Source organism: Rhea pennata, chromosome 12 (assembly GCF_028389875.1).
Source record: "Rhea pennata isolate bPtePen1 chromosome 12, bPtePen1.pri, whole genome shotgun sequence".
In the NCBI taxonomy this organism is placed as follows: Eukaryota; Metazoa; Chordata; class Aves; order Rheiformes; family Rheidae; genus Rhea; species Rhea pennata.
This window is the reverse complement of record NC_084674.1, coordinates 7,874,253-7,895,890: the sequence shown is the minus strand read 5'-3', so window position 1 is coordinate 7,895,890 and position 21,638 is coordinate 7,874,253. Positions and strand designations below refer to the sequence as shown.

The 21,638-nt window shown below is 44.2% G+C and overlaps 1 protein-coding gene across 17 annotated transcripts in view; it reads right to left on the bottom strand.

Moving 5' to 3' along the window:
* The window catches only part of MAGI1 (membrane associated guanylate kinase, WW and PDZ domain containing 1), a 333,885-nt gene that overhangs the window by 47,364 nt on the left and 264,883 nt on the right, over positions 1-21,638 (bottom strand). For 11 of the 17 annotated variants that reach the window (XM_062585950.1, XM_062585942.1, XM_062585943.1 and 8 more), the window contains exons 7-12: positions 19,823-19,858; positions 15,196-15,253; positions 12,663-12,751; positions 11,557-11,649; positions 7,397-7,579; positions 5,987-6,607 (exon numbers count right to left, since the gene is read on the bottom strand). In XM_062585950.1, the coding sequence (XP_062441934.1) occupies positions 5,987-6,607; positions 7,397-7,579; positions 11,557-11,649; positions 12,663-12,751; positions 15,196-15,253; positions 19,823-19,858 (1,080 nt within the window). The remainder of the gene's footprint in view (positions 1-5,986; positions 6,608-7,396; positions 7,580-11,556; positions 11,650-12,662; positions 12,752-15,195; positions 15,254-19,822; positions 19,859-21,638) is intronic. The other 6 variants (XM_062585954.1, XM_062585960.1, XM_062585955.1 and 3 more) reach the window with 3 other exon arrangements.

The window sequence follows — 21,638 nt, the reverse complement described above, 5'->3', positions numbered from 1 at the left end:
GACCCGCCACAGAGAGGGCCCTTTGGGAGACCACTGCCAGCCAGGCCATCGTCCTGCAAAACCATTGGTGCCAGCAGCTCCGAGCTAAGCCAGGACAGAGTCCCATGGCGGTGCCTGTGGATTCAAGCGCAGGACAAAGACCCCACTGTAACATCCTGCTCCCTCTGCGCTAAGAAGTGAAAGCGCTGTTGGAAACGGCGAACTTTTCTTCCTTTCCAGAAGCTTTGGCACAGGCAAACACACTCTGTGGCAACGGTCATACGACTCCTAAGTTGTGATTTTGTCCTAAATGCAGCTTGGACTCCCTCTTTCTCTAATTCAGCAGCTGCTGGGACAGTTTGAAATTTCCTGGCAGCTAGAGGCTGAAGCGGCATGACTTTCAGCTCGCTCTTCACTGCAAGCCTAAAGGGCAAACAGAAGTGAGCGGCTTGTTCAAAAAGAGTTCAAGTCTCCAATGAATAGCGGATTGCAGCTCTAATTACCATTGCTTTCCATCATTAGGGACAGCAACTGAGAAGGAGATCCAATTCTAACAATGTGAGATTCGGCATTGCTTTTTTGTTTGGCTCTAATGACTGATTTCCAGCACTTCTGGTACGGACAATAAGATAAAATGGCTCTGTTTCTATGGGCGAAAGATGTTTCAAGAAACATGTAGAAAGACAGTGTTATTGCTTGTAAAATTCAAGGCGATAGGCACTCATGGTGGCAGCAGAAAGGAAGGAGTACTGAGGAGATGTCCTCTGAAGCCAACAGCATTAACGGATCTCACTCAACCTGGATATTTTATGCTCGATGTCATTGCTTCCTTACATCTCAGCATTGTAGTTCGACACGCTAGATCTCAAAGAGCAATCTGATTTCCACCACGCTGTTTATAACAGGCAGGCAATTATCAGCAGTTATGATACACTGTTTGTAAAGTTTTCCCACTGTGTCTTAAGGATCTTTTAACTCTCGCTGCCCTGGCTGGGAGGGACCTTAAAGCTGCAGCCAGCAGCAAAGAAATGCTTCTTTGTGTTGCTATTTCAGTGCCTGAACAAAGGATAAATAGGGAGAAAAACGTCCTCCCATCTCAGGCTACAGAAAGACCCTTCAGGTGCAGAGCAGTTGGCTCCAGCAAGCATTCTCACCCCAAGATGAAGGAGTTAACACCTTCCTGTGTGGAGGTTAATTAGCCTTGAGCACTGATGGAACAGCAACAATAGTCCATCCATATAGTTAAGCTGACCTGATGGATTTATTGCTTTATAGCTTTGAAATTTTGTTCCATTGCTGCAAATTTCTCTTTAAGGTATATGTATTAAAAGGACCTTCTTAAGATCTTTGAGTCAAGGACCAAATGAACAGGACTATCAGTGTAGGTCTCCCCACAAACATCTTCAATTCAACTGAATCATGAAAAGGCATTTTTCTACTGATTTTGCTTTTAGCTGGAGGTAAGCCCACAGGTGCCCACTGATGGACATTTAGACAGGTATGCCAGAGGTTCCTCTGCCCACAAAAGACAATTGGTTTTGAAACTCCAGCATATGTATCATGCAAATCCAAAGAGACTGATTTTTCTTCTTCAGTTTAATGTGAATTTGCACTATGGAAGGCTATTATAATCTCCACTGATTTGCACATGGCGTGTGAATGAGTGATGTTTCATCTGCGTGCTTTTACTTTGATCTGGAGTGAAGTGGGAACACATCTTCAAGGGGATTACGTAGATCAGGCTCAAGGTCTATGCTATTTTTGGCTTTTCGGCCCATGCAGATGTGATTAGTTAGCACTAACTGTGAAAGCTTTGAAGGCAAACCCTCTCCATTCGAACATGTATGAAAACTACCCAGCTTAATTCTTGTAACCGAACACAAACCAGTCGTAATATTTTTGGATGACCATATAGTTGGCTGTACTGAAGACTGGGATAAAATTGAGGGGTGAGGGATGCGGAAAGCATCCTCCTTGAGCACTTTAATCGGAGGTAATTTGCAAAATACACCCATAAGACACACAAATATTTTCCCAGAGATAAGTGTTAGACCTTACTGACACAATAAAATGAAGCACGGTAGTTTTGCAGAATAACTCTCTCTGGAATTGCCCCCCTATCTGTCCCAGGATAGCCACACTCTGGAATAAAATTTACTTGGGGAAAAGGGAAAATACTCTGCCAACATGTTGCTTTGATTCTGAATAGAATCTGTGTAGCAGTAACTAAGAATTACTTATTGCAATCAATTACATTGCATAGACAAGACTTCAATGAAAAACAGCTTTTGAAAGGCTAACATTAGTACCATTTTTTTGAGAAAAGTGCTTTGATTACTTGGTAGGTTCAAAGCTAAAAAAGAATCTTTTCAGTTATGAATATACAAAATGAGGATGTACCTTCTCTTTTGGCCTTTTTAACAATGATTCTTCGAAATAAACTGAAATGCATAATATCAGGCAAAGATAAAACCGTATGCTTAATTCTACATTTTGTAACTAGCAGCACTGGTTTACGTTCAGGTGCCCGGCCCCCGAATGGACCTCCTGCGTTGTCAAGCCTCCCTTCTGTCGTTGCAAACTTGTCATATCCCCTTCAAAAATTTACTGAACTTCAGGCTCAAGCTTCCTTGAAGGCTCTAATGGGTTGGCACTTTCTTATTTCCAGCTTCAAATGATTCACGGTCAAACTACATCTGTTTGTTCTTAAGCCAAGATCTCTCTTTGGTTTAAGTATCTTCTCTGCCTCTAACCTGACACTTAGAGACAATAATTTTGCCCCCTCAGCCCCTTAAATTTCATTAAGCTAAAGGAGCTTTTTGGGTCTGCTCTCACGTGCAGCCGAATCAGCCCTGCAGCCCCTCCGCGTCCCGGCTCTGGCTGGGGTTCACCCTTCCTGAACCTCGCAAGCACTGAAGGCCAGATTGAGACACATCGCTTGTGAGTTTTATCTAGCGCTCTGTAGAGATGAAATAGAAAAATCATAGCACAGAAATATGAAGCCCTAAGGAGGGCAGGAGAAGGGCGAAAAGCAGAAGCATTTTGTTTGAAATAAAAAGTGAAAGCAGAACGCAGATAAGAGAAGGTTTTCTACAAGGTCTCTTGAAAGCAAAATCTCAAAGACCCACAATTGTCCCTCTCTCAGTTAATGTATTTATCTCCCCCTTGTGGAGTCCTGCAAATGATGTTCAGATGACCCATGAGTAGCAGAGCAGGTGCAGGCCTGCTTCACCCTTCCCGAAATCATCCTTCTGCTTCTCGCTCAAAAGCAACAGCAGGACCTACCAGCTCCCATCAGCCAGAGTTTCAGTTGAAGACATGCTAAATATTTTACAGGCTGCTGTCAGAGGCTGTGGGCTTTGCATTTTAACAATTAAAGCCAGTTGCTGGGAGTGTACCAGCAGCTTGGAGCAGGCAGAGTTTTTCCCATATATTACACATCTCTTTCTGATATTTTTCTGCCTGATTAGTAATCACTTCTGACAAATCCTTTGGATGGCTCTGAGCACCAGCCTTAGCGTTGGAGCGATGCTTCGTGCAAAGCCCAGCTGCATGCAAACGTCACGCTAAGGCACGGGTGCTGACAGGCTCGGAGAGCACTTTCTGTGCTGGACACCAGAGGGAGGAGGAGGAAAGGACAACTTGTGGGGAAGCTGAAGAAGTACTTTGAGAGCCCTGAAGGAGCTTATCAGACACCGGAACCAAATGCATTTTTGTAACTGGACTAAAAAGCAGCATGTTGTCTGAGGATGTTGCTTCAAATAACAGACCTGGCAGCGGTAACGCAAGGTGAAGTTATTGGAGACAGGACTCAAATGCTTCAGCTCTGAGCGCTGGGTGCATCTTAGCCAACTCCATCTCATGACCTGTAACAAACCCGCCTGCTCCCCAGGTTGGGGCTGCTAGTGCTGCCTGCGTCTGCTCGGCTTGTGTGCCCCAACTAACCGCCTTCCCAAGCAGCTCTCCCTCTCCTGAATGGGGAGAAAAATATGTTTCAATGATTGACTGAGGACCAAGGACCACCAAACTTTCAGCACCTTGTACCACGATGGCATTAAATTTGGAAGTGGAAGTACTCCATAACCAGACTGAAACACCAGGGCCCCAACAGAGGGAGGGGGTTCGAGGAGACTGAGCTGGGAAGGTGATAGCAAATGCTCAATATGGGTTCCGTATCTTGATGAAATGAAAGAAATGACATTCAGCAATTTTACCAGCGAACTATTTACTACCTTATTAAAACTATACTTTTATTTCCTCATCAAATCTTTTCATTATACCTTCAAGGCATAAGGAGGATTATTAAATGTCAGCCACAATTCAAATAATTAATGTATGGTGGTACCAGATACGTGTGCGCTCTCTGGGAGGATTAATAATAGCGGCTGTTTTTCTTCCAACCATATTTTCTCCAAAATACATACATTACTCATGAGAATACAATACATATTAATGGCTCTCTAGTATTGAAAGTCTTTAAGCAACTCATATTTAGGAAACCTGTATATAAAATTAGAGAACTTTTAATACATTCGGTTCTCTGCTTTTTAATTTACTATCAAAATATAAAAATACAATAAGCACTTGGAAAGAAAGGAGTATGCGAAAAGCACCACTTTCACCAGAACCGTTATTATTTTCAGACTCAATGTCCTCAGCTCCCTGGAAGAGCCTTTCAAAAATAAGACACCAGAGTTGCAAATTCTGAAAGCAGCTTGTCCCCTGTTAAAACTGGTGGGAGTTCGTTGCTAACTTGTTACAATCAGAAGAATTTGGAAAGGTTTCAGAAAAGCACTCTTACATGAAACACTCCTCCCAGTGCTGCCTAGGGGCTGGATCCAGCACCTCCTCCTCAGCTAAGCTAGCGCTGCAGAGCCGGCATGCGTGTACCCTGTGCACAGCAGCATGCGGGGCAGGGAGCGCGGCAGAGCCGGGACTTGGTGCCTCTTGGATCCGCCACGCCAAGGCCTTCCCCCTCTTTGCAGCCAGGCAGCAGTCTGCAATGGGAACAGTGATATGTGGGACCTGGCCACCTTATTCCTCTCACTTGGCACACCATAGCTGACGTGGACTTTCACAAGCTCCACAGCAGCTCTGTGTTTCTAATCTGCAGACTAAAGGTGTAGGTATAGTACCTCACCTGACCTCAAAATTACTCAGTGCATGGGCTAGCATTACTGCTGATGGCCTGATCCCACTAATGGGTTATCATCCCCATGCACAGCTGGGCTGGACAGGCACTGGCTACAAGGAAGTTTTTTGTACTTGCTGGAGTCTTCTTAGCAATGCAACCAAAAATGAGCTGAGCTCCCAATGGCTCAGCAGATAAACATGTCCAGAAGTATAACTTCAGTTGCCTACAGCTTGGAGAAGTTTAAATTCTCTCAGAATCACAGAATGGTTGAGGTTGGAAGTGATCTCTGGAGATCATCCAGTTCAACCTGCCTGCTCAAGCAGGGTCACCTAGAACATGTTGCCCAGTACCCTATCCAAATGGCTTTTGAACATCTCCATCCTTAGAGATGTTCCTTCTCTCCTTCTCCCTTGAAATGCAGCCAAGGTGTAACCCTTCCACAATGAAAAGTTAGTGGCTGTCTGATATTGGACATGACAAATCACAAAGCAGCATGTATTACCAACCTCTTTCATCTCACAAAATAGCTCAAGTTACGCCCATATCATATTTTAAAGAATTAAGCTTTACCAGCACATGGGATCAGGGCTTGTCACGTAAGTAAAGGTGTAAGCACACCACCCCTTTACCTACTGTCTGAGGTACAGTGTAGGCATGGGTGCATGGGAACTACATGCACATTCCCCCCAGCACTGCTTCAACAAGAAATCAATAAATAATTTTTACTGCATATCTGACATGAGAACTGTCAACATAAGGCGGTTTCTACACCTCAGGACATTAACCATTTCTAAACAGAAGTTCAGGAGAGCAGGTCTTTCGTGACACGTCTCTTTCAAGAAAAAATATTTTCAAGTAACTTTGAAAACCTACCTCCTCGCTGCACCAGCAATGTGACTTCGCTTCCTTTAGGACATTCAATCAGCATATCCACCACCTGGTTGTGAGTGAGGCTCTGCACATTCTTCTTGTTAACTTCGACTATAAGGTCGCCCTCCTTCAGGCCTCGGCACCGCGGGCTGTCTACGATTTGTTTCACTCTTTGGCCGCCCCCACCGGGACTGTCCGCTATAGTAAAGCCAAAGCCCATAGGCCCCTTTACTATATGCACAGTTATGAGTTCAGGCTGTGTTGCTATTGAAGATGCCAAAGAGACTGTATCGTTGGGGTAGCCGTGGGACCCATTGGAAGAGACTTCAGCCGGGCTGCTTGGCCTCGCTTCCTTCGTGCCATTTACCTTCCCCGTTTTACTACTGTGGCTCGCTGGAGAGTCGTAATTTTCCTGCCCGTTCACAATGATCGGCTCTTTATCCAAAATCGCCACGGACGTAACCAGGCTCGTGTTGGGATCGTCGGGATCAAAGGGCAGAGGGTAGCCTCGGCACAGTTCAAGGTCCACGCTAGCACCGATGGGAATGGACTGGAAGATTTTCACAACTTGAGCGTGGGTATGGCCCAGCACGCAGGTATTGTTCACGCTGACTATGACATCCCCTGCAGAAGACACAGGTAGGTATACCAAACCCATTTAGCCACACCACTTTTGTGCCTGAAGCTCCCTCAGGAGTCTGAGGGCTCGAGCCTGAGAGCTCTGATCCGCAGCATCCATGGGGCTACTCGGACGGGAGCGGCAACAAATACTTTTACGAGGAAAAAGAGCAGTCGTGCCTGGGCAAGCAAAAACTCTCTGTACTCAATGGATTCTCTGCATAATGCTTTCGCGTATGTAAATGTTTTTGACAGTGAAAATGTAATTTGGCTCCTGCAAAAAATTAATAAATTCAAATGACAATATATGGCCCATTTAACAGTTATTGCAAAGCCCAGCTCTCACTGTTATGCATGTGCTACACTGACATATGATTGAAACAAAACTGGGAGCACATGAGGGCTCTGACAGAAGGCTCTCAACTACCAACTGCTCATATATGGTGCTATATACCACATCTCAGACCTACTTTGGCTTGAAGTCTAGCTATTGATTAAGTGATGATTTGTTTTTAACACTGTGGCTACAAGAAAAGGATGTTTAAGGTTGTGATATCCCATGTATAATTTAGGATCTGCAGCCTCAGGCCATTCCTAACAGAAATTCACCGTGCTGGGCCTAATCTCAGCCAGAACAAACTGGCCCATTGCTTCCTTGCCACCTACCAGGCACCGTGCTTCTCAGTGCCTCCACACATGAAAATGCAAAATAGACTCCTCCTTGCCCATTCCCTAGGCAGCACTAGGATGAGAGAGTGCACAGTATGGCACTTTTGGTTTAAAGCAAACAGGTACCTGTTTCCATTTTGCCATCCAGCGCTGCAGGGCCATCAAGCACCAAACTTTTGATTTGGAGAAATTCATCCGGCTCATCCCCTCCGACGACGGTGAAGCCGAATCCCCTGCTGCTTTTCCTTAACTTGGTGTGGATGAACTTCCCTTTCAGCTCAGAAGGGTTTCGGGTAAAAAAGGGTTTTCCTGTTTAGGAAGTTTAGAAAAATCTATAAATAGGCAGGCAAGAACATCTGGTCTGTTTTTCTTCTTCCCTCTCCTATTCTAACAATTGCATGAGCAAATATAGCAGTGCTTTGGGACAGCATCCAATTTACTTGCATCTCATCCCACTTCACCCATTTTACTGGAACCAATCATGCAATAAAACGAGTGAGCAGAAGCCCTACTACTTGGCACTGTGGTTGCCCATGCCTAAGCCCTGAGTCTATGCAGAGGCAAATACGCAGCTGGAACTAGAATACATTGGCGCTGGCATAGCTAGCTTCAATATACTTCTTTTCATTTTGTCCTGAGATGCTTACATCCATCTGGGAAGAGGAAATACAGCAGGGTTAGCTGTTCACAAGAACACGGGACTTGGCTCTACCCGTCACGAGCAGATGCTGCGCTAAGGCAGCTCCCGTGGCTTTGCTGGGGCATTTCAGCCCTGCCGCGCAGGGTCTCTTCTGTCCCAGAACTGGCAATTCCTTGGGCAGAGAGCACTGAATTGCGCAGGCTGGGGAGGAAGAACAAATGCCTGTGATGGAAGGAGGTCACAGGGAGAACTTCTAGGAAAAGGAGCATTGTTACATTTTTAACTGCTTGACCTTCTCCCAGCTCATCATGCAAGAAAAAAAATCTGAGCGCTAGCAAGACACACTTTAATCCAGCTCTCCCCACCACCTTCGCTACCACCCTATGACCTCCTCTGAAGAAAAAGGGGGAGGATGGAAATGGTGTTCTTCAGACACCATTTGAAGTGCTGCCTATTTTCTCTCTGCTCCTTGCCTGCTGTGGATGAAACATTGCCGTTGTGAAGTACGAATCAAAGAGCACCCCAGGACCAGAGTGGCTGTGCTGGAGAGCTGTTAACAACGCTCTTGGGGAGCACAGAAGAGAGAACAACGTGCTCTCCAAACAAAAGCGAGTCCTTGCAAAGCACGTTGCTCTAAAAATTTGTTGTACTTCATGATGCCAACATCAAGCACCTTTGCACTTTTAATTGTTTTTGATGCTTAGAGAGGAAAAGGCTGTGTCACTAAGCCCTCTGGTGACAGCTCTAGGATGAGCAGGGCCTATTACAGCCAGCAGAGCTGGCATACGTTCAAAAACCTCAGCCGCACCACTGTGGGCCGCTGCTCAGAAAGCAAACCTTGAGGGAGAGCTCGGGGATTTGAAGCTCGTAAGCCTTCGAGTGGGAACGAGGGGGGAAAAAAGTGCGTTTGAAGATGATTCACAAGGGGGTAGTGCGAGGACTTGCAGCCTTCTGCCTTTGAAGGGGAGCACAGAAATATGGTAATCCCGCACACTGGGGGCAGACGCTCTGCTCAGAGCCCAAACTGCAAAAAGATCCCTGCTGGCTGAAGTGCAACACAATGTCTCAGGTAATGAGGATGGCTGAGAGGCAGCATACGTAACCTAGGGCTTGGTGCTGGGCTAATGTTTGGTTCAAAAGACAAGCAGAGCAAGCAAAGCTTGCTGGCATCTGCCTACGAACACAGCGTGAACATGCCCTGCGTAAGAGGGAAGGGTGGCACGTCAGTCTGCACAGAGGCTACACCCCACATCTAGCATTGGGGAGGAGGTCTCGTTTCAGGTGAGCGTATCTACAGAACACCCGCTGGCAGCGGGCGGCAGAGGCCCAGGAGAGGGTGCTTCGTTCCTGGCGCTCACATGGGTGGCAGGGATGGAAAGCCGCAGCCCAAGGGTGGCTGGAGATAGCAGGTGCTCAGGGTGAGCGAGAGAAGACAGGAGCAGCACAGTGAAAGGAGGAAAGAACAAAAAGTGAGAGGCAAGCCATTAATGAGTGCCAAAACACACCACGCAGAGCTGTGCTGAGGCAGGCTAACGCTTTCCAGTAACATTGCCCCAAAATTTCAATGAACAGCAGTGAGAAGTGAGCAGAGGGTGGGTATGGCTTCTAAGGTCATCCCCGGGGGGGCCGGCCCACCGCACTGCCATGCCCGGATGCCTGGGCAGCCCTCGCTCCGGTCTCAGCATAGCACACTGACGTGACACTCACGGGTTTCCCCCCAGAGAGGGCCAGCTGCTTTGGGGCACTCCCATACGATGCCTAACGCACCCCCTAACCAGGCCAGCGTACCCAGATCCCACGCTTTTCCTTGCTGCCAGACTGACTACTCTCATACGCTCTAACACCCCATGGGAAGACACCGGTGGCTTTGGATGCTGTCAAATTTGGCAGGCCTGCTTCAGAAGGGCTGAGCCACCCGCAGCAGAGCCCTCCCTGGTTCTCCACAGCAGAAAACACAGCCCAGGACTGCAGCACCCTTGTCAGGCTTGCCTTCGGAGACTACCTCCAAACTGCAGAACGCAGGAGCACCTCCCAGTTCCCGGGGCCAACCTGCCCCTACCCACTCCCATATCCATCAGGATGACACACGCTCCAGCCGGTTTTCTGCTCTTTTACCTTCCCCGGCCTTTGGCTTTCTGCAGGCCAGCGCAATGCCACAAACTTGCTACACAATTTACACACAGCTGAAGATGAAGCCCACTTATGAGCACTTACAGTAACAACCAGAGAGCACCTGTACTGACAAAAGGTACACGCGAAACACTCTGCCCTTTTTGGCTACCTGATCTGGCAAAGTTTCAGTTCATGCTGCAAATAAAAGAAAAAATCATGTCCTGTCTAGCTGGTTATTTAGGACACTCACTGACCTGGGAGCAGTTGGCCATACACATACCACTGACACCAAGCAGTAAGGCTGTAACTAGCCCAAAGCACTTGGGCACATGTTCAGTTCAAATTTCAAGTAGGTCCATAGTAAGACTGCAAGACATGAGCCCAAGTCTGTAGGTGTTTTTGAAAAAGCACTTGGCACTAGCCTCTATTACTGGTATCATTCCCTCCCTATGCAGGGCTTCCCAAAGGTGCTAGTGACTTACTGAGCTTCAACTCAGGAGCTCTTTCAGAAGCAATATGTGGCCAAAACACTTTTGCCTTTTTGCTTTCTGGAACTGCAGTCAAGGATTGAGCATGGAGGCCTGGTGCCTCTGTACAGCTCCCCAGACAGCAGAGGAGGGAATACCCTTTTCTGGCATTCCCCCAGCTTCTGACCCCTCTACATTAAAAGCATTTGTATTCCATTTTTCATGCAGACTCAAAGCACAAATACAAAAAGGGAAAATCACAGAATCACAAGCCAGACCCTTCCCTGGCAAAACTAGAAACAAGCTACTCAGGCAGTCACAAACACAAACAGAACACCTGAGCTCTCCAAAACTACAACTTTGCCAAATAGTGCCGATGATGTACACACATCACAGCTCCCAAACATACTGGCCAGCTGCCGGGGCTGTTAAAACTGCTTTAACTTGACAGTTTTCCTGCCCCCGCGTGCAGACATGGTGTGATATTGGTTTTGGCTCTCAAACTAAAATATGATCATGTTAATGTATGTTAGTGTTTTAATCATATTGCAGCATGATGAGGTTTTTGTTTGTTTGTTTGTTTGTTTTTGGAGGGTTTTTTTTGAAGGGAAGGTTAGCTTGTGTGAACAGAAAGCAATGCCTGCACTATATCTTAGTATAAAGATTCTCATTCTAAACTCGGTAGAGTGTAGCAGATGCAAAAGCCTAGTCCCTATGTGCCCCTACAGCTTTGTAGAAAAGAGATCTACATGCACCTACTTGCATTTGCATCCTCTAGCAGTTGTTGATGTGGAAATTCCTGTTTTCACCATGCCTTTTTAAAGGCCTGGAACCTTTCAAAGACCACGGAGAACTGCCACAATCCTTTTATCATGTGGGCAGTCCCATTTGCCCCTCACATCTGGTAGCAAGGAGCACTGCTCTCAAACCCTTGGGGTATTCCGCAGGCACGTGCTGTGGTCTGATGACCCTAGTGATGGAGATCCTGCCTTTGCTGGTGGTTGAACAAATTCTCAGGAAAAACCTTGCTTGTTGCAGTTTAACAACTAGTTTAACAAGGTTGTTACCTTGCACTGGTGCCTCCCGAACTGCCTCCTGGTTGTTTGAAACATGGTTTGGAGCAGCGGGTGTTGGGAGAGATGGACACTCCTCTGTCCATTCTAGAGAGGGCAAAGAGGGAAACGTTACTTGATTCGCAACCACACTACGAGCTCCTGCACATAAACACACTCAAGTGTGGGGTCAGAGGAGATACATGAAGCATGGCAAGAGGGGAAGCAGAGCCATGGAACGATGAATAACTTGAGATGTTCAAAAACAATTCAGTAGGACTTTCTAAGTCCGTGTCAACTGATTTGTCTGCTGTGGTTTTCTACCTTGCACTCAAACTTGGGACTTGAAATGATACGTGTCCAAGTGCTCTCAACATTTTGCATGAAATCTGCTCTCCACAGCCTGCATGGCATCATTCCCCTTGATTTTTAAGTAGTAGAGCTGACATTGCAGGAAATGGGACTGCAGGAGGAACATCGAGGCCTAAATTATCTTCCCCTTGGACCATAACAGTTGTTCAATTGAGTGGTGGGAAAGTTATTAAGGTATCAAAACAAACCAAAATGCTAGAAGTCCTTCACAGCAGTCAGGCTGCATAAAAAAAAAATAAAAGAAAAAAAATGATTCAAAATAATCAAATTGTGTTAGATGTTACAGCTCAACAACACCCAAAGGTCTTACATTAAAAACTCATGCATGTAGAGACGCTTCTTTAGTGTACATGTAAATGTTGACTGCTCGTCGTCTTCTTCTAGAGCTTGTTAGTCTCAATGCAGGCTAGAACAACAGTGGCTTGAGTAAACTTGGTGGAGCAGATTAAAAAGTGGGGTTTTATTATTTCTAGGAAGCCTAGAAACTTTCCAGAAATAACAGACATAAAGTATCTCCCTATTACAGGGCTGCAAGCTACCAAACTAAAGGGGTTATATGCATCAGATTTTCTCCTCTGCTGTATCTCCTGCAAAGAGTATATGTACATTTTCCTACACATGCCATTTTGCCCTCAAACACCAAGGACTACGAAAGGGAGGACGAACACTTCAGCACAGGGCTGCTGACTCAAGGGACTGCCCGTGCCCGCAGTGAAAACCTCAACCATCACGCCCGCCCGGGTGCCAACCTTCTGGTGGTTGTTGCTGTTGCTCAAGCTGTTTCTTCCTCTTTGCTTCAAGAACGGGGTTTTCATATTGTGTCTTTCGGTTGATGTGGCTGGGGAAGAAAAAGAGGAACGTATTATGAAATCCTTTAGGTGACAAGTAGGAATGACAGACACGGCTCAAAACTCCTCCGAAGAAAAAAGTAAAACAGCAAACAAACCCAACAGCAGTGTACGTGGAGCAATGCTCATCATTCGTGCCAAAAGGCATGTTTAGGAAAACAAGCGTATTGCAGTATTGATATGATGTCTTGAGCAGGAATGGCTAATTCCTTCAAATACATTAGTCTTCTAGCTGGGAAAAATGCAATTAACGCAGAAAAGGTGCTCTTGCGCCTGACTGCGTTTTAAGACAGGTCTATATCAAACCCTGTTTTAGTTAAACTCCCAAAGGTGCAGTCATTCCCTGGCTCACTGAAGTCAGAAAAAGAAACCAATAATTGGTAACATGGGTCAGTTATGTGATCAATGCGTGCTGCTAACAGTGTCTGAAAAACAGCTGCCTGAATGCAGGCTAGGACCTGAAAACCTGGGCTCTGGATGAGTCTAAACGTGCATATATATAAATACATATATACATACATACATATATATACACACATGTATTTATACACACATACAGAGAATTAGCCACCAGAAAATACTCCCAGTTGAAACCAGCATTTGGTGAAACTTCAGCTGTTCTTCTTGGAGGACTCTCAGGCTGCTTTTGACCCAAAACACAGTGTTTATCGTTAATCCTCATTACCAATTTCAGGAAAAGACTAGAACGCCCAAAACAAAACAAAACACCTCAACCCCAAGCATCGCAGATGAGCAGTGCACTCCGCAGAGGAATTTCATCATTTCACAAAACCGGGCGCCGCAGGCAGAGCTCGGGCGGACTCGCTGCGAACGAGCGCTACGGCCGAGATGACCGGCTCGTCAGGCGTTCGGTTCGACGGCAAAGGAGCAGGTAGCCCCGAGCAAATTACAGCAACCTGCCGCCAGGAACACCGCTACTGAATTGGCTTTACTCTCTTGTCCCATGTCTTTATCAATAAATACAAGTTTGCAAGTAATTATGATACAAGCATACTGGTGTTCTGTTCAGAATGTTTCTGCTAAAGATTGGCATTAACTCACTTGAAAAATACCTGATGCATCAAATAAGCGTCTAAAAACAAGTTCACGAGTTTTGCAAGAGATTTCCAATTTCAAGAGGTTTTCAGAAGGCTGAGAAAGATGATAATGGTTTCTAAAAGGTGATTTAATTTAAACTTTTGGACGTTACAGATGTTTCTCAATGAAAACCTTTAAGTGGAACAGAAACAGTGCTTGGGTTGGAAGGGACAGAAACAAATGCCTAAATTATAAACTTACTATCTGATAGATAGTAAGCATTTGATAGATAGTAAACACAACAAACTTAGGCCTCATTGCTGTTGCTTTTCTACTTAATTTCATCACTAAGGAGTGCCACAAAACTAATGGGCATGTATATATAAAGCAACATGAAAAATGCCGGAGAGACCTCTTGGTATGACATTTAATAGCCGAAAAATATTCTTGATGTCTTTGGTAAATACATGTCAAGCCTTAATTACACAGCTTGCTAACCTGTTTCCCTAGGCACAGATGGCAGGGTCAGAAACGAGCCAAAGCAGACAGAAACTGTACTCCGTGTCTACTCTGAGGGCTATCGTAAGCCATCCTACTAGACAGGAGTATACACATAATTAAAAATTCATTTTATGGGGTCAGCAATGAAACAAAACCCAGATCTCTGGTTTCCCAAGGGAGCGTTCTGTCATGTAGATAAAAAAGAAGCTGCTCCAATTCCAGAGAGAGTCGCATTAAACCCGTAATTCCGCACAGACCAACGCAACGCCATGCCAACGGCTCAGCGGCGGTTATTTGCTCAGGCAGACGTTTCTGTTCCTCCTTTTGAGCGTTCCTTTACTCCTCGCTGAATTGGTGGTCTGCTTTGCATGCTCACGTTTGGTTATACAGAGAGAATCAGGCTCAGTTAATCGCACGCTGGTTCGTACTGTCTGGTAAATGCATTTCACCTTAAGGAGAGCTCTGCTTTGGCAAAGGACAGGAGTCAGGATCACCCTCCGCCTTTCCAAATTAGAGTCTTTACTGAAAAAGCAGGTGTTCGTGGGGGAATTCAGGCCTCGGAGCAGCAAGGTGCTGGGGTTTTGCATACCCCGACCTCAGGATGGTCTTTTCCTCCCCGAGCTCTGCCCAATCCTGGGGTGCTCCTGCCTCCCCTGAGCTCACCCTGATCCTAGGTGCAAGGGCGGTGGGCTGAGATGCAGATCCCACAGGAGGGTGAAGAACGGCAGGGAACAGCTGCCCTTTCCCACAGCAACCCCTTGCCCGTGCAGGGGCCGGGGCTGCTGCTCCTCCTCCTCGGCATGACGTGTGACCAACACAGGTGTCCAGACCCCTGCAGGGGAAAAGCGCCTCTCTCTGGCCAACAGCCACACCAGAACCACAGAGCAGCACTTACTCTACATAGTAGACACCATATACGGGATCCTCAATTTTCTCCCAACCAGCAGGCAATTCTGGAAATAGAAAAAAAAATTACTGAAGCCTCCAGTGCAGACTTTTTTCCCCACTCTTGCTTAAGGCACAAAACTCATCAGCAGCTCAGACCTCTCTTCCAACACAATTTTCAGGATGCTCACAGCCTGCTTTATAGAGGATGGCATGGCACATCACCAACATCGTAAGCTGTCCCGCTAGTGCTGGGTTACCAAATCACTGGGAAGATGCCATAGCCCATCAATTTTAGATTTGCTTTTTATGCATTAAAGGAGAAAATAATCAAAAAAAAATTCCTGTCTGGGAGTGCCTCAAGTTCCTCCTAGCTCAACTGCCCTGGGCACAGAGGCTGGAGGCTGCAAGGCAGAGGACTTTAGTGCCAGCCTATGAAGATGGGTAGGGTTACAGCAAGCGGTTTTGGCAGACTAACAGATGGACCAATTCCATCTCCTGTCCCTGGGCTGGGCCAATTATGCTCAACACCGCTGTTAAAAGTATATTTTTCTACACCTTTCTTAGGGATTTACTTACTTAGCTTAGCCCTGATCCCAGTGTGAAAATGCACCTTAATAATTGGACAATGTGAATTTAATGTAAACAGCCCCCATATGGCAACCACCCTCCTGGGTGCTTCCACACACAGATGTATTTTGCTGCCTAACACTTAATCTAAAAACACATGTTTCCATAATCACACGTAACAGCAATTTCCTTTTTTAATTAGCATAATTAACAAAAAAAATGTTCTGAAGATAAAATTAACATTTGGAAACATATCCACTTTTGTTCCTGTTGATTTTCTAGACTGGAAGCACATAGCACTCTAACTATAATTAGCAAATGCAATAAAATCACTTCAGTTATTTTTCAGGTTATGAAAGTTGTATGTGTTACCTAAGGGGCCTGATCCTTGCCCCACTCATTTTTACACACCATGTTCCCATTAGCAGCAGGTACCGAAATAAATGATCCTACAAACCAAATGGGGTTTTTATGGAAATCCGTAAATCACCCCAAAAGAAGGCTCCACCACACCACGGACTGTGCAACTGCAGTCCCTGCCCCATGGACTCTACACATTTAATAAATAAATAATCAAGAAAAAGCCACTGTCTGATAAGACAAGTTCGCAGGATGTTTGCTCAAATATCCCCTGCAAAATAATTCCTCAAGTATTTCACTAAACTGACAAGACCAATAGTAAAACATCAGCGTTTATTTATAATGAAAATAAGTCTTTGCTTTTGATAAATGTCATTAATTGGTGAGTCTGTACAATCAACAGTGGCACATTAATTAGAATAAATGTAACTATCCAGTTCTGTATTTACAGTCTCTGGCTATGCTGCCATAAGGATAGAAATATTTCCAGATTGAAAATGAACAGAATCTATACAAACACACATGGACTAATTACTCAAAGTTTATGTTTGCGTTCAAAATTGGCTGAACATTAGATGAAATTCACTTCATGGTTTTTCCTCCACGTGTCCCTTATTTGACAAAATAAGGTAGGTTTTCCATTCTCATCATCATTTAATGCTTATCAGTTCTAATGTCTTTGGATTCCTTGAGACATAAGCAATTAAATGCAAGCCAGTGGTAACTTTGGGGCATGAAAATCCTTTGTAATTTTATCGACAGACCAATCTGAAATGAATTCTTTGAAAACTGATACTCCCGTATGCCGTGCAAGAACGAAGACTACATGTGAGCAGAAGTCAAAAAGCTACCGGCCAGTCTTGAAAGTCTTTTTGCAAAGTGAACCGTCTGATTTGCAAAGGACTCCCATATGGTAAAAACACCATGAGACTTATTTAAAGAGTTTCAGTGCAATTAAATTACGAGCTAGCAAGCATTCAGGAAAACCACAATTTGTGGCAGCCATTTTACTCCTAAATTGCACTATGGTGAAAGCTGAATGGTGAAAAGACCAAGCTGGGGGGCAAGGGGGGAAAAAGTGAAGGGTGGGAGAAACAATGCGCAAAATGCCTTAAAATGAGATTGTTTGGTCTATGAAGTGTTTTTGATTTTTAAAGCTCAAATGAGAACATTTTGCCTTCCTTCTCTTCATAATGATTTTTGGTATTGTTTTTTTTCTCTGAAGAATTTTCATGGAAGGTCAGAAAATGTCAGAAATGACCCCCAAAATAGTATTATGCCCAAAGTACTCCAGGCTACCAGGCAGGCTCGCATCTCCGCAGCTCTCCATTTAAGGATTTAAGGAACAATTAAGGACAATTCTGTGTTCTCAGAAGAAAAAAAAAAAAAAAAAAAAAAAAAATCACGCATACACAAAAAAACCTTCCTCCAAACTGCTGCTTTCATGCTTTCAACCAATTACTTGTTGATCACGTAGATGTGCTTTCAGACTCCTAAAAGCTTCTGAAATTCTCTAAAGCAAAAGTCAGTATTCTCCATAGCCATGCCGCACACCCTAGCACCTTAGCTGCTTTCAAATATTCATCTTCCTATTTTACTTTTCCTGTCAAACTGAAGATGACCTGGAGCATTAGACTGTACTATAAACGTGAGATTTCCAAAAACATTTTTGTGTCATTAGGAATCTGAGTGAGCCATACGGTTTATATTTTGGCATATCCATGAAGCACTGCGTAGACTCGGAATATTTGTCAGCAGGTAACTCCAATGGAAAAATACTCATTTTATACTTTTAAGGCTGGGCTAAATACATGAATTCCTGCTGAGATCCTCTTGTTTAGTATTCTACCCTACAGAAGGAATGGACGGACTCCTAAAAAAGAACTTCTCTAACCACCAGGGACTTTTGTCGTATCCTTGCATCACTAAAGAGAGGCTGTAGTTGACTTTATTGTATTCAGCTCTTACTGCTCCCCGCAAAGGTGAGTCCAGGAGGTTCTGCCCATGCTTGTGTCCAGTTCTACCCCCAAAGATTTTTTTTTTTTATACTTTCATACAATTTTATGCCAAAATAGAAGTATTATTAGAAATTAAACTACCTCTTTGGAAAAAAAGAACAAGTCATGCAAATATATCAAGTTTTAATTTCTCACACTTAAAAAACAAACGTTAGATAAACAAAGGAGCTAAATATCTGGCAACAACCAGTTTATGCTAATCATGAGTACAGTTAGTGAACAGGCCACATGTTTTCATGCCCCATCACTGACGTTACTGTAACCAACTGAATCATTTGAAAATGTGTCTTCACACTGCAGTATTAGCAGATCTCAACAACACATCTATGGGCTGTGACCTCAATAGTGCTTATCTGCGTTAAAACCAAGGGAACATCTCATGATGTCAGAGTAAAACACTTGTGAGTGAGTGCAGAACTGGTGTCAGCCTTATCAACTAATGAGTTTCCCTGTATCAATTTGTTCTGCCCTTCTTCTCTTGCACTGGATTCTGATATCAGACTGAAAAGAGGGAACATTTCTCTTTCATTATTGCTTCTAATTTTGCTTTTTACCCTTTCTCTTATTTCAAGTCACTCTTTATGAAGACCTCCACAAAAAATGCCTGCAGGTTATTGGTAGCTGTCCATCTACTCCTGATGCTAGCAGGTCTGCTGGTGACCATCTGTCTGGGCTGTGCATAATGCTGACTTGCAACTCAACCAACTGCACTCTTCCTCAAATGGTAATTTCTGTTAAATTCTTGCTCTAAAAGAAATTAGGCCTTCAATATTATTCCAACAATATTATCCAGAAGAGTAGTTCTTCGAGTACTGTTAAAAGTCCAGGCAATAACTGCTGGCTGCTGAGGACGTATCCATCACAGCAAAGTGGGAAGTAGAATACACTTGCAAGTCATTACAGAAACCAGAGGTTAATTCATTGGTAATACAATCTTCCAGTCTGCAGAAGTATAAACTGTAAATATAATTCTCTTTAAGCAATAATAGACCTGGTGGAAATAAAATCCTGTGCAACCTCTTACGCCTTTCAGCTTTCCAAGTGCACTAGAGCATAGCTGAACAAAAATAACATCTACCTCCATCATCAGTATAAACACTGAACAGGCGTTGCTGAGATTAGATATTAAGACAGCGTTCTTCACTAAAAGATGCAGCAAATAAAAGTGTACCACATCATTTCAAATCATCTGTTTACAAAACCATATACTGCTGTAAAAAGTTTCACTCTGAGCTCAGCAAAAACATTCTACATAATACTTAAACTTCCTAAATCTCACTTTGTTTCTCCGCCTAGGAAATGTCTTTGGTCTCAGTCCTGAAAAGGCACCATTAGGTACTTGATCTCAACTTTGTCATCAGTGGGCTTTTTTCTGGAGACAGCAATGCCAATGGAAAAGCCCTGGCTTTTGCAGGTTCCAGGAATAAGCAAATTTGAACAAACTTTGCAAGATTAAGGCCCTATTTTAATTCTCTTTCAAACTCTGAATTAGTAAGAAAAGCACTACAGATCTGTGGCTATGGAAAGACTAATGCTTCTTGGGCCAGGGAAGTCTTGCTACTAAATTAGGCCTTGTTAAAATAAAAAAACTTGAAAGATGCAAAATGACACAAAGGAGAAGATATGCAATTAAAGACTTAAAACAGTGCAGTTGAAATCAAACATCAAAACGAGAGATGGATGATTTACCTAGTTCACTGTCCAGTTCCTCCGTGTGTACCCCTTCTTCTCCAAGGGAAGAGCAGTAAATGAGACAGAAAAAAATTAAAAGAAAATTTCAGATACCAGCACCAAGCAAGAAATTCCCTACAGCAAATAGTAGAACCAGCACTAATTTTCTACAGATGTAGTCTAAGCTTTCAGTTTATCATATTTTAGTGACCAGAATATTGATGGAATATGATGTAGATTATGAAAGAACAAGTTCCTACATTCTTAAGATACCTGTATCAATTGACCACATTCGTGCAGTTTGTTATGGCAAAGTAGCACATTGTGGTGTTCCCAGTTTTTTAGGGACGTTTCTCTCTCAGATTAGTGTGGTCATACCTTAGCAATCCCTTCTGTAGGTAACATACCGATCAGAAGACCAGATCTGAGTACTAATAAAGAAAGCTGGGAGGAAAGCCTTGCATTTAAATAAGAACTAACATAGCAAGGTATTCAAGGTATCTAAATTTTTGTGCATAGAAGGTCAAGTTGACTTCAGTGCAACTGCTCAGGTGATTTAGACTAGACATGAAGTTAAGAGTCTTGTTTAACTGGAGCCCCAGGTCCTTGCTGAAGACCAGGTGCACTGGTGAGGAACAGAAAGGTTTGCACCAGATTCAGAGGGACGCCTGGGACAAGGATCACAGAAAAATTTTCAAAACGCATAAAGCCATCAATATTCACTGTCACTCCATTAATCACATATTCATAAGTTAACAGTGACACAGATGATTAAAGTATTGCTCAGCCTATAAATAATAATAATAATGCAGTCAGAAAATGAAAGATGATGACAAAATCAGAACGGAGATGGTAAAAACAATCTCGGACCTAATACAGTAAAGCGTAAGCCATATAAATGAATGATAGAAGCAAACAGAAGACGTAGCGCCACAGCGTTGCTTTTGAAAATTTGGACACCTAAAAACACTTCCATGACCTGTTTGTAATATATTCTGCCAGAACAGTAGTTTAGGAACATCAGAGCGAATTATGAACTGCAGTTTCCTTTGATAGCCTAAACAACTGGGAACTACGAACAACTTGCCTGGGACAAGCATGCTGACAAGGGAAGAACACGAAGCAACTGCACCCAAGCAAGTCTGAAAGAGTATCTCACATTTATAAAACCATGACCAGGACGGGATCGAGCCTGAAAACTCACGCACACAACGAAACAGAGGAGAGCAGTCCCATTGACTTCAGTGGAAGTATAACAGTGACCCTTGCCAAAAAACGTCCAACTTATATAATGCAGTAAAAATAACTTTCTCTTCTGTGTGCTAACGTTCTTTTCTGAAATATAATTATCCTTATGCGTAAAGCAACATCACAACAGTCGAGCAAAACCATACAGTGCACTGCTGTACCTATGAAAACACTGGTTTAACTACTGTTGAGAATATTCATTAATAAGCAGCTTAGTGAATGGAGTGAAGGGGTGTGTGGGAAGATGAAATTAGCTGAATGCAAAGACCTGATAAACAAAAATGCTGCTACTCCGTAAAATTACAAACTTAATCAAATATGAAAAATTACCCAGCTGTATGTTTACAATCCTAATTAAATAAATTATTCCAATATTTGTTTCATAATTGCTACGAGGACAAGAGGTTTGAAAGACTTTCCCTTCTGCGAGAAGCCTTAAAACCGCGGGGCTGAGCCACGCGCTGCTGCCTGGCGCGGACGCCGGGCGCTCAGCGCGGAGCAAGCCGCGCCGGCTCAGCAGCACGCGCCTCTCGGCCGCTTCGCCCGCGCTACGGGCACAGCCGGCGCCTTGCCAGCTGCCGAGGCT